The sequence below is a fragment of the Lepidochelys olivacea genome (assembly GCF_965140295.1).
Source record: "Lepidochelys olivacea isolate rLepOli2 genome assembly, chromosome: 1".
In the NCBI taxonomy this organism is placed as follows: domain Eukaryota; kingdom Metazoa; phylum Chordata; order Testudines; family Cheloniidae; genus Lepidochelys; species Lepidochelys olivacea.
Window position 1 is genome coordinate 115,916,182 of NC_140411.1, and position 12,504 is coordinate 115,928,685.

The following is a 12,504-nucleotide window of genomic DNA, read 5'->3' on the forward strand; positions in this document are numbered from 1 at the left end:
GTTCCCTCCTTCCTGCCATTCTCTCTCACTTTACTGTGGTCCCTCTCAATAAAAAGAATAATATAACTGAATAAATAGAAGAAGAGCTAACAAGGCACGCACCAATCAACACGATTGCTTTACTTGTATGTTTCATCCTTATCCCCATCTTTTGTTTAGTTTGCCTTTTAGGTTTATGATCTTTGGGGCAGGGACTGCACGTAGATAATTAGGTCTGTACAGCTCCTGGCTCAATGGGACCCTGATGCTAATCAGAGCTGTTGGGCACTATTACACTATAAATAAACGTTAACAATAATCTCTATTCCAATTCATGATAGGCGAAGGGAAATTAAAAATGTCAGACTAGAGCAAATTGAAACAAAATAACATGCTACTTTAGGGCCTGAGATCAGTGAGACTGGACTGTTTATGTGTAAATACTACTGACATGAGTGAGAGTTGCAGGTTTGGGCCCTTACCAGGTACTGTTGTGACAAGCTGAGAAATGGATCTCTTTCAGGACTATGTGTAACAGTGTGGCAATGCTGAAGTTCATTTCTAGAAGTTAATCAATCTAGAAGTCTAGATTTCTAGAGATAACTGACACTTTCAGCAGCTCTATATTGCTAACACATACTGATAGTTTCTGTTGATTAGACAAATAACATGCTGTTTTCTAGAAACATCAGTAGGTACTGTTATATACTGTATAATGTTTTCCAGGAAACCTATTTGAAATGAGGATGATCTATATAACATCTCAGCTGATTTTTGGCTCTTCTCTGTATTCTTTGTACTGTTGTGGCATCGGAACGAGGATGGAAAGCTGGTTTAAACAGCCAGTTGGGGATTCTACTTGTGGAACCCATGGGTGGTGTAAAGCTGCCAACTGAATACAGTTGACTTATCTGGCAAATAATGATTAAAGATAGTAACAAAGCTATCCAAGAGCGATTCATTAATTAGAAGGCCTAATTATAGCCAATAGACAAGTTCCTATGCCATAAACAAACCAATATATATATTTGGCAGACACCATCTGCAGGGGTCTGTCAGTTTTGCTGCATACTGTACAGGTCTATGTAGCAATAGTGAGATAATGCTAAAAAATAATTTGGCACCTCCCTCATGCAAGGGTGCGTGGCGTTTACCCTAGAATTGCAGCCTCCAGCTGTCTTGACTCATGACAGAGGTTTCTTAATACCATGGAATTAGTTGACTAAAGAAGCACATCCTATCTACTCAGGCTACGTAAGGTTTCCATGAAATAAACTCTAGTCTGATTTCCAGCACCCTGGGAATGTCTGCCTGCAACTAACATTCAGTATCCCAAATAACCCCAAGGTGACCTGCTCTTTGTAAAACTGCAGCCAAGAAAAACCCTGTTTAACATAACAGTGCAAAACTTAGAACATCAACTTGAACCATGCCGACCTCTTAGCTGCTAGGGTCTATGCAGATTAATTTAACAATAGGCAGCCTTGAAAGGGAGGAATGTTCCAAAGGGATCTTCTTCACCCATCTCTTCTCAGTTTAATAAATAGTCAGGAGGCCTGGCTTAGAAAAACTGAAAGTGCTCCTTGTTACGAAACAATGGGAGTTACAGCAGAGAGGCAGCACACCAGTCACTTGAATCTTAGCAGAACAAAGTTACGCCTCCCATAGACTGCTGCTTTCATTGGAAAAATTGGGCTTGATTTAATTTTGATTGAGAATTAGGGTCATTTTCTGGAAATTTAAAAAATATACATGGTTTTGCCTTTTGCTGTCCATACACTGTTAGTATTTTATTAAATCAATAAATGACCCCCTGACCGAGATATAGTTTCAACTGGCTTTTCTGCAAGCAAACTGGCTGAAGACAGGTTTCAGAGTAACAGCCGTGTTAGTCTGTATTCGCAAAAAGAAAAGGAGTACTTGTGGCACCTTAAAGACTAACCAATTTATTTGAGCATAAGCTTTCGTGAGCTACAGCTCACTTCATCGGATGCATACCGTGGAAACTGCCTGAAACTGAAACTGGCTGAAGACAAAAACTCTCCAGACAGGAGTTGGAGCTTAGACATCAGCTAATGCTTAGAAGTGTCCACTGCTCAGGAGAGATGCAGCAAGATAAGATCTTGAGCTACAGGGCTGCCAAAGGGACACTATTACCTTTGCTGAAGAAGATACTATCTTATCTTCAACTACATTCTCCATTGTGCCAGCCTTGCTCAGTGTGGGTAGCCTCTTAATACCCAAGTAGTCTCATTGTGTGTAAGTAAGGGGGTAGGTAAATCTGGGGTGGCACATTTAGAACTTATTGGACCAAGGAGAAGACATGGAGACTGGTCTAGATTTCCTTTTATAGTCTGAGATTTGCATCATGAGCTAGCTGCCTGGACAGAAGTACTGGAAATCCACGGCAGTCCTTAGTCCGATTAATTCGTATACTATGAGCTTGGTGTTATTTTTCTGTCTTTACTAAACATCTTTTGTTTCCTATGCAGCATTTTTGTCATCTCAACAATTGGCATGTTCATTTTCAAGAAACAAAAATAAAACAAGAGAAATCATTCAGGCCCAGTTATGAGCCTCAGAGCTGCTCACAGAGAGACCCCCTCCATGTGTGACTGTTCCACCCCTTCTACTCTGGAAAATGTGTGTGGGGGAGGGAGGGGTCCTGGACAAATCTGCACTGCCTTACTTCCTTACCTTCCCAAGACCTCACAAAGCCTGGATCTGTGAGATGGGAGGGGATTTGCTAGGAGTGGAGAGTTGGTAGCTGCATACTTGGTGGAGGGGGCTAGGTCGGACTGATGGCTCTCTGGACTTGCAGATATTCCTTGGGGCTATATTACTTGTGTCATGTGGCTCCCCTTTTAACTGGGGTAGTGGTGGCCAGAAGTCAATGCTAACTGTGGGGGAATGGGGTGTATATGTGGCCTTATTGGAAGCCCAAAATTGGTGAAGAAGTACAGAGACTCACCTGGATGGCCCAGGTGTCCATAAGATCCCTGGTATTCTTCATGTTTGTGGCCTGACCTCACCTCCTGTTCCATGGGATAAAAACTTTGCAAAGGATCTTATACATCCAAAGGTGGTTCTGTAAATTGTTCATGTTTTACTAAGGTTTCTGATTTAATCTTGATCTGTCACTACTTCTGTTTGCATTGTTAACAACTATACATCCGTATAAATGTCCATTGCTTTTTGGAAAAAAAATTCATTGCGTGACAAAAAACAAACAAGCCAACGCCTACCAAAACTGTTCTGCCTCTTACAGTCTTCTGGTAATAAAATGTAGTGAAAATGAGAAATATGTAAGATTTCATGCTGGATTATTTTTAAATAGATGTGTTTCACAAATCAGTGGAAAATGTTAGTGCCTTCTTCCTCAATGACTTAAGCCTCTGAAAACTGGACTGTTAGAAGGGTTGTGAAAGATACTTCCTTTGTGAAACTTACATGAAATGTATAGAGACAAAAAGTGGGTGAGGTAGTATCTTTTATTGGACCAATTTCTACTGGTGAGACAGCTGTCTGATCTTAAACAGAGCTCCGAGACCGGAAGCAAAGCTCTGTGTAAGCCTTAAAGCTTGTCTCTTTCACCAAAGTTGGACCAATAAAAGACATTATCTCACCCACCGTTCATCTCTCTAATATTCTGGGACCAACACTGCAAACATGAAATGTATACTTAGAAGAACACCTGAATGAGCAAAGGGTAACTTATCATGTGTGCTGTCCGGAAGGCAGTCATTGAAAAGCGGAGGGTGGATGGAAACCAGCAGGGAAAATGATAAAAAGGGATGAGAGTGGTTCAGACAGGCAAAGAATGCTGATTAACAAATGCAAATCATTTGAACGCTGAGTGGGCAGGTTAGAATAACGTCAGTGCAGATCTAAGTTACACAACAATCATACTGTAAGCAGTCTCCTGACAGAAGTAGCCTTGAGTCTTTTAAAAGTGGAAACAGCGCTCGTGAACATACTGAAGAGACTTATCTTGCACCGACAGAGTGGGGGAGTAGGAAATGGGTCAGTCTGCATAATAGGTATTTTTCCAAGTGTTTTGTATAACCCAAGCTGAGTGTTTGCAGCGCATGGGAATTATCTGTTCATTGTTACACTGATTAATTTCTTCTGTGTATTAGAAGTAAGTTTGTTTGCAGTGAAACTTGGCCCCTCAGCTGTGACACTGTGATATTGTGTTTCTACTTGGACATTTGTAAGGCCCCAAGTCAGCTGCTCTTTTGCTGCTCAAGGCTTTGCCTAGACTAGAAAAACAGGAAATAGCTTTACTACACTGTTAACTTGGGTAATTGGCACTCCCAGATCTTAGCATCTGCAAAGCCCCACTTGCATTACTGCATCCTCCCCATGTGTGTCTGGATGTATGGGCCGATTCTCTGCCCCACTCTGCCATAATATGCTCTTCTGTTGCTGGTCAGCTCAGTGGCAAAGAGCATCCCAATGTCTGTGACAAGCCATCAGCCCTGCAATGCATCTTCCTTGGAGTAAAGTCCTGTCACTCAAATTTTACTTCATTTTTCCAGGATTTTGTCCCTAAAAGTCCTCCACAATCCCAGCATTGTGGGTAAAGTGCAAATTTCCGAGCCTATACCTGATTTAAAAAAAAAAAAAAAAAAAGTCTGTTGCTATCCTTGAGCTGCATATTTAGTGGCTTGTCCGATTTGTCTGCATATTTAGTGGCTTGTCTAAAAGTTCGCTCTTTTAGAAATTGGCTAACTCTTGGCATACAAAAATCCACTGTGTTCTTTCCACTAATACCACAGAATGTGTTGTACAGGGGATGTGAAAAAGACAGTTGTTTTGCATATAAAGGGCCTGATCTTCTGCTGGACTACACCAGTTTTAAAGCCATTGGGCCAGATAAGATGGTTCAGGTGGTGCAATGACGCAACACAAATTTACACCAGCTGAGGAAAATTTCAGTAGCGATACATCAATGTAAAACCAGTGCAACACTGGATAATCAGGCCATAGGAGTAGTAGTATAAGCATGAGGTGACACCGCTGAAATAGACATACCTTGTGCTCGATGTTATTCTATGACAAATGAAATTTGTCCTTCAAAATACAAATGTGCCGCCAGCATATTGCTACATGCAGCCGATTTCTGTTTCTGTAGGAGTAGTGGGCCTAATTCTCCTTTCACTTGCGCTGGCTTTCCTCCAGTGTTACACCATTGACTTCACATGAGTTATTTCTGATTTATACCTGTGTGAGAGAAGAATTGGGCTCACAGTCTGCAGTAAGACCCATCCATATTTGAAATTCATGCTGAGGTTACACAGTTATCCACAGCACAGCCTGAGGCTAATATGTTGCTGAATAGTATGTAGAACAACTTGCAGCGGTGTGTACATCCACTTGCATAATTTAACCATATAAAATGGAGGTATCCCATGTAAATGAATAAGACCCTATCCCAGCCTGCCCATGAGCCTCCCCTCACAAGCTCCTATGCACAGCAAGGCTCTGTGCCATGTAGAGGCCGTGTGTACTGTCTACGTAACTCCTTGACATTTATTCAGAAGAATCATAGTGGTTTGACTGCACATAACCTTCCGTGGCCACAGAGGAGGGAGCTGGACTTTCTCCATAATGCACATTATTAAGTTTGATGTATTGGGTACAGCAGAAGCCGACAAGTAAATGACCTCCTCCAAAGCAGGTTCCAATGTTGCTCTATAAACTGGCCACCAGAGACGACTTCTGTAGCCAGCAGCTGTCACCATGTGGATGGAGACAAAGTGTGTCACCTATATGGTGTCCCTGAGTGCCTATGTTTGTTTCTTCCCCTGAGATTCCCACGCTGCTGTGTATGCACTGAGCCTACTCCTGCCAGAACTTGTTAATATACTTCTACGTTTTCTCTGTTTTCAGAACAGCTCTTGATTAATATTTGATATTTTTTTCAGGTTTCATTCCCCTTCACCAATACTTCAAGGCACAGAGGAGTTGGTACAGGCATTGCCATGAAACCTAACTTGAAGCAATGGAAACAACTAATGCTGTTTGGGCTATTTGCATGGGGTCTCCTTTTCTTGGTGATCTTCATCTATTTTACAGATAGCAACGCTGCTGAACCAGTTCCAAGTTCCTTCTCTTACACTGAGACGAAGAGGCTCATGCCCATTCAGGGCAAGCAGAGAGTTATTATGGGAGCAATACATGACCCATCATCCTCCGAAACCATAGATAGGAACGAGGTGCTTCTTAACGAAGAGCTCTTAGATTCATTTAATTTGGGGACCGGAAGCATTAAAAAGTGGATTGATCTAGAAGATGGCTTTGAAAATGAAGAAGAGTATTTTCCTTCCCAGATAGGGAGAAAATCAAAAAATGCTTTCTATCAAGGGGATGACAACTATTTATTTGCTGCTGGCCAGCCTCGGCAACACAGCAACATTCAAGAGATAGTGAAATTCATCTCTCCCAATGAGGATGATCAGAAGGAAAATGTTTTACAGGAAAAATGGACCCATGAGAAAAGAACAAAGAAAAGAAACCCGACACACAGGAGAAGCCAGCTGTTTGATGAGTCTGATGATTGGGATGGGTTATATTCCACAATGTCAAAATCCGTCCTTTATAGGCTTTGGAAAGGGGATGTCTCCTCCAAGATGCTGAACCCTCGTCTGCAGAAAGCTATGAAAGACTATCTGAACACCAACAAGCATGGGGTGCGGTTCAAAGGGAAACGAAACTCCAGATTGACAGGAGACCAGCTCATCTGTGAGCTCAAGGACAGGGTGCATGTGAAAACAATAGATGGCAAGGAGGCCCCCTTTTCAGCTCTTGGATGGGAAAAGCACGTTCCTCAAATTCCACTGGGCAAACTGTATCCACATGGCTTCGGAAGCTGTGCCGTAGTTATGTCTGCTGGTGCAATACTGAACTCTTCTCTAGGGGATGAAATAGGTGGGTGAAAATGCTTCTCACTCATAAGTGTGTGTGTTGTGTGTGTGTTCATCTATCAAAGGGTCCATCCTTTTTCAGGGATAGGCCTGATGATCCTTATTCTTCTCTCTCCCCAGCTTTACATCTATATAACTCCATAGACTTCAGTGGAGTACTCCTGTATGAAACCAGTATAACTGAGAGAAGATCAGGCCCATGGTAGTCACTCATTTTAAGAGGGTGACATTTTATTTATTTTATTATGGATTGGGTCACAAAGAATGCATTGAGTTTAATAGAACAGTTACAGTTTTACATATTGGTATGATGTATGTTTACTTCCTTAACAGGTTAGATTTATTCTCGGGCTTTCATTTTTAAAAGATTCATTGTATTTCTGTCTATACATTAGTACAGTGTAAGGAAAAGCTTTTGTTTTGTTTGTTGTCTTAGGATTTCTTTACTGATGTGACATAATCATAGTATGTTAAAAGGATCGAGAGAAGGAAGAAATGTATGCATCAAATTTCCTCCATTTGCTTCTGGAGGACAAAGAATTTTCTGTCCCAACTTTCTATAGAAATCTTTGGATGTACACTAATAATTCCTCCCATCATCCAGGATTTCTCATCCTCGTATCTGCTTCATCTTACTGCTTTGTCTCTTTGCCATGGGTTTCCCTTAAATCTCTGTGATCTATTAGAACCGCTGTCATTATTAAACTACTCTACTTGGCTTCCAGCACAGCACAAGTGCCCTGCCAGCCTGCAGCTAAAATCAAAACCGAGCAACCCCCAATTTCATGAGAAGTCCCACTGATTTAGAAACCTCTGAGGTGAAATAGCTCAACAATTCCTTCCTCCCACTGTGTGCTGTCACTGAAATGAAGCAAAATCCTTTAGTGTCAGAGTCTCAAACCAGCACAGGTATTTTCGGTGTGGTATTGGGTGCTCACCCTGACATCGTGGTGCCTTTAGTGCCCGTTTGACTCCATGGCACTAAGTATTCCCTCATAACTATTCTGGCCATGGCAGCCTCATGCCACTCACTCCATATTCTTGTGGAGCCTTCAGTTTAATTGGGAACGTTCACCTGATGTGTCTCTCCTGAGTGGAAGAGTCCTAATAAAAGTTACAGGTTTGAAATGCCACCTTTAATAAGGCCTTCATCTAACATTTCAAACCCCTCTATCGGAAAAGCCTGTGGGGAAGGAACGGGGGAATGAAAATTAAGGTTCCCCTCAGAAGCCTGCTCCAGAACTTTCTGTCAGGCAGTCAGGGCTTAGCGGAGTGCTTGATCACAGAACCTGTATGTCTTTGGGGATCTGCTGAATGCTAGAGCCACCCATGCAAGGCCTCTGTTCTGCTGCACCAGCTCTAATGCCCACTCCAGCTATTTGGAAATGCTCCACTGGAGTCAGGGTGGGGGATATAACACGCTGCACACATAGCGTGTGGTAGAACTGTGATGCTGGCCCTGCCATCAGCCCTTCTGCCCCCAAGCTTCTCCTTCCTGAGGCACAGATTTTCAATCCCGAAGAGAGGCCATCTAGAAAGGGAGAGATCTACTGATGGAAGGACGTGGGGTGCAGCTCCAGGTTGCATGCGCCTTCTCGTAGTTTGTGATACGCATATCAGGGTTGTAACTAGATACCTTTCCAGAAGTAAAAAATTGATAACAGAGGATCACAGGGACTTTTTATTAGTAGCCCTTTAGCTCCCTCTTCTGTGTTCCTATTAGAAATGCTGTCACAGACTTTAATTTGCTTTTTGCACTCTCATCATAGGTGTTTTTGAAAGAAGATCGATGTTGCAACTGTAAATACTTGCATTGCAGGTCATGTTATTTAATGGAAACACAACTGTTTTGGCAGCATCACAGTCTGTTGTGAAGTCATGGGGAGGTTTTATTTTCCCCTTAACATGTGAACAGCAGTCAGTCATTTTATAGCTTTATCCTGAATACCTCAAAATACTTCACAAGGTTTAAAATCACTTCTCTTAAAAGCAGCTAATGTAAGTGTTAAACTGCACCCCAGTTTACTTTTCTTTTAAAAGAAAAGGTTTTTACACATGATATAAAAGCCAGCACTAGTGGATGTTGGAAGTTTTAAGACGCTGTGCTAAAATGTGTTAACAAACACAGTGAACTGTATAACTCCCCTTGTCACAAGATTGTGGTCAAAACTTTCAAATCTGGACACCTAAAGTTAGGGTCCTAAAATCCATATTTAGGCACCTAAATATAAGGGGCTTAATTTTCAGACATGCTGAGCCTGCAGCTCCCATTGATGTTTCTGGGGGAAAAAATCAGGTCACTTATGTTTAGGTGGAAGGGGCCAAGATCTTTAGAGCCAGATTATGTGAGGCAATTACATGGCGCACAGGGATATACAAGAAGCCTCCCCTCCCTGCTTGGTACCAGAAGGAGCTGAAGTGCTCAGCACCTTGCAGATTTGCAGGGCTCAGTCCCGAATCTCACATTCACACAAGTAGCTCCGTTGACCTCAGAGTTGGGATGTGTTGCATTGCAGTAGCTCTCCACTGTTTTTCCAGGCAGAGGGCCTGGGTGAAGAGGGGAGAGTCCGTTTGGGTGGGACTGGCGTGCAAAGTAAATGCTGGGCTCCATTTTTAATGATTTTGTAGCTGTGCCCAGAGCTATGGATGGGTGCATTTTAAATATAGTTAAATTAATAACTGTTATAGTAACTCATTGTACTCATCAGTTAAATTGTCATATGAGAAGAGGTGGGTAACATGCGTTGGCCTAGATCATCCTCTCTCTCTTCATAGGCCTAGGGACAAAACTTGTAAGAAAGCAGGAGAGTACTGTCTGTAGTGGGAGTGCCATTCTCACTAACCCCCTTTATAGTTCCTCTGCACCCCCTTCCAACCTCTTCTGAAATCTACATAAGCAGTAGGGAATACTCACAAAGACAATACTGATGCAAGCTTCAGTCCAGCAAAGTGCTTAAACTGAAGTCAACAGGACTTAAGCATGTGCTTGAAGAGAAGCATATGGTTGACCACTTTGCTGAATTGGGGCCAAAGTCAGTTGTCTCTTATACAGAGCTCCTCTTCCTAATTACACGACTCTAGTTTGTGTGAAAGCCCTAGCAGTGCAGCCCTATTGGAGCCCAGGGTCCGGGAAGCCAGAGAGGGCCCTAAAGTTGCTGTGGAGGAATAGGGCCTGTGTGCTGACAGCTCTGCCCACCCACAGATTCCACAAGAGCTGCACTGATTTGGGGAATGAGGTTGGATTTGCAGGTTTGGAGGACAGAATTCTGCTTTATAAAATATAAGCCTATTATAGACCTCTGTATCTAAGCAGTGATGATCATTACACAGCTGCATACTGACCTAGTTTAACGCATCTTTGTATGAAGTATTTGTTTTAATATATTGCAGTAGAAATAATATGCAAAGTTGTGTGGACCTTTCCATCCTAATTTTATCCAGTGAGGGTAAATCTGTATATATTGCAAGAGACAAGGTGGGCGAGGTATGACATGGCTGCAACTACACTGCATATGCATTGCAAGTTAAATTAGTATTGGATTGTTCTGTATTTTTCCAGTGGATTTGAACAATTGTAGTAACATATGGCAGATAAAGAGGATTTTGGCTTTGCCTCATGGTAGAATATTTATCCTCTGAATACCAGGATTAGGAATATTTACAAATCCATTTTCCTTGAAATTAGATTGTTTTATCTTACTAAGAAATATATAAATGTAGCCCTTTTGTGCCCTTAGATTCTCATGATGCAGTTCTGAGATTTAATTCTGCTCCTACACGTGGCTATGAAAAAGATGTTGGAAATAAAACGACCATGCGCATCATTAACTCTCAGGTCAGAATCTTTTGTGAACTCATGTGTTTATTATTTCTATACAATATAACATTGCTTAGTTAACATCTTAGAAATCAAACATTTTAAGGACAAAGATGGTTGGATAATCTGGTGAGCAACTAGTGATTCACACCAATGACATAACCATGATGTAGAACTGATGAAACATTCAGGGTCAGTTCTCCCCTACAGGGTATTCTTGCATAGTGGCAGGAAACTTGATGAGTCTGGAATCACAGAGTTCCCCGAGACAAAGAAATCAAGGATGGGTTTGCAAAGTTTTGGATGAAGCCTGGAGATTTCAGGGTACCTGCTTAAGGCAGAGTCATCACTGCAGAGGATTTGTGCCTGCATGCTGCTTCTGGGTCCCCGTGATCCCGTAGGAGCATGGATCCTGGAACTCCCCTATCTTCCATTACAAACCGCCACCCCACCTTTTCCTGGGAGTGAGCTGTCTTGGAGCATGACCTAGGCCAAGTCACTGCACCTCTTTGTAAGTCCAGTTGGAAATGTATACAAAATACAGAAACCTCCGTGAAAACTAAACAATGCATCTGAGCTGAACTTCCTCAAATAACCAGAAAAAAGTTTTCCTCCACACAGGTTAACATTTGTTGAGCTGTAGTGACATCTTGTGGTTGAAGTATTTTTTTCAATTTTCAAAAACTGCTAAAACTGATTTCCTAAGCTCTGGCCTTGGACAAACCACTTCATTTTCTCCTTTCAGTTTCCCCATCTGGGGATTGTGAGGATTTAATTAGTTAGTGCCCTTACAGTGTTTTGAACATAAAACATGCTATATAAATTTTAATAATTATTATTATTGCATTTTCAAAATTGTGTCATAGCAAACCTTGCATAATTCAATTTAGTAGCATTACTGTTAAATTATTCCTTTTCTTAACTATTTGTTTTTAGCAGTGCCCCCAATGTGGTAGGTGCTGAGCAAACTTAAAAGAGGATGTGATCTCTTCCTTAATAAGCTTATACTCTGAAGACAAGTGTTCACAGTATTTTAAAAAAGCACTACCCATAGAAATGGTAGGTTAGGGATACTGTGGTGGTTTGGACTGATTTTTCTGGTATTGTAGAAACCTGATGAAAAGTCATCTAAGCTCAAAGTTTGTGGTAGGGAAAATACTGCTATGGCAATAAAATTATTTTTCTCAAGGAAATATGGCTCATTGAAATCTAAAGGGAAATGACCATTAGTTTTGAATTCATTTGTCTGGAATTCACATTAATAAAACAGCTGGAGCCAAATTAATGCTGTTTTAATCACTGTTGAAATCATTCTTCCCAATCCTCCCTGGGTTTGGATGACCCAGGGATCAGTAAGATCTGCTTAGGAGCCAAAGGAATAGCAGCTCAGGGAAAGGATGGGCCAAGAGGAATGAAAGGAAAGCCACAGTGGGCTAGAAGGATTAGGGAGAAGATGTATTGGAGAGAAACAGAAGGGCAGTTGACAGCAGTGGATCTGAGTTGTATTATTTAAGCTAAAAACAACAGAACTCCAAAGCAGAATCCTGGAATCACATCTCTCTGTGAAAGTTGCTGGCTCCCCAAGAAAAGGTTCCGATGTACAGTTTGGGCTAGTAATACTTCAATTTTAAATTTCCAGAATACATAGCTGTGTCCACACACAACTGGTGGGCTTCTGGGTGGGCCTGTAACATGTTCCTTACTGGTGATCCACTGTGGACACAGTTGTAATTCAGTGAACTGAATCTTCACACACGTATGAGTGCTGCTTACGGTGAA

The 12,504-nt window shown here is 41.8% G+C and overlaps 1 protein-coding gene across 4 annotated transcripts in view; it reads left to right on the forward strand.

Moving 5' to 3' along the window:
* ST6GAL2 (ST6 beta-galactoside alpha-2,6-sialyltransferase 2) overlaps positions 1-12,504 on the forward strand; it is a 255,452-nt gene that overhangs the window by 220,308 nt on the left and 22,640 nt on the right. For all 4 annotated transcript variants that reach the window (XM_084641481.1, XM_084641483.1, XM_084641482.1 and 1 more), the window contains 2 exons: positions 5,910-6,912; positions 10,646-10,743. In XM_084641481.1, the coding sequence (XP_084497607.1) occupies positions 5,967-6,912; positions 10,646-10,743 (1,044 nt within the window). In that variant the 5' untranslated portion in view covers positions 5,910-5,966. The remainder of the gene's footprint in view (positions 1-5,909; positions 6,913-10,645; positions 10,744-12,504) is intronic.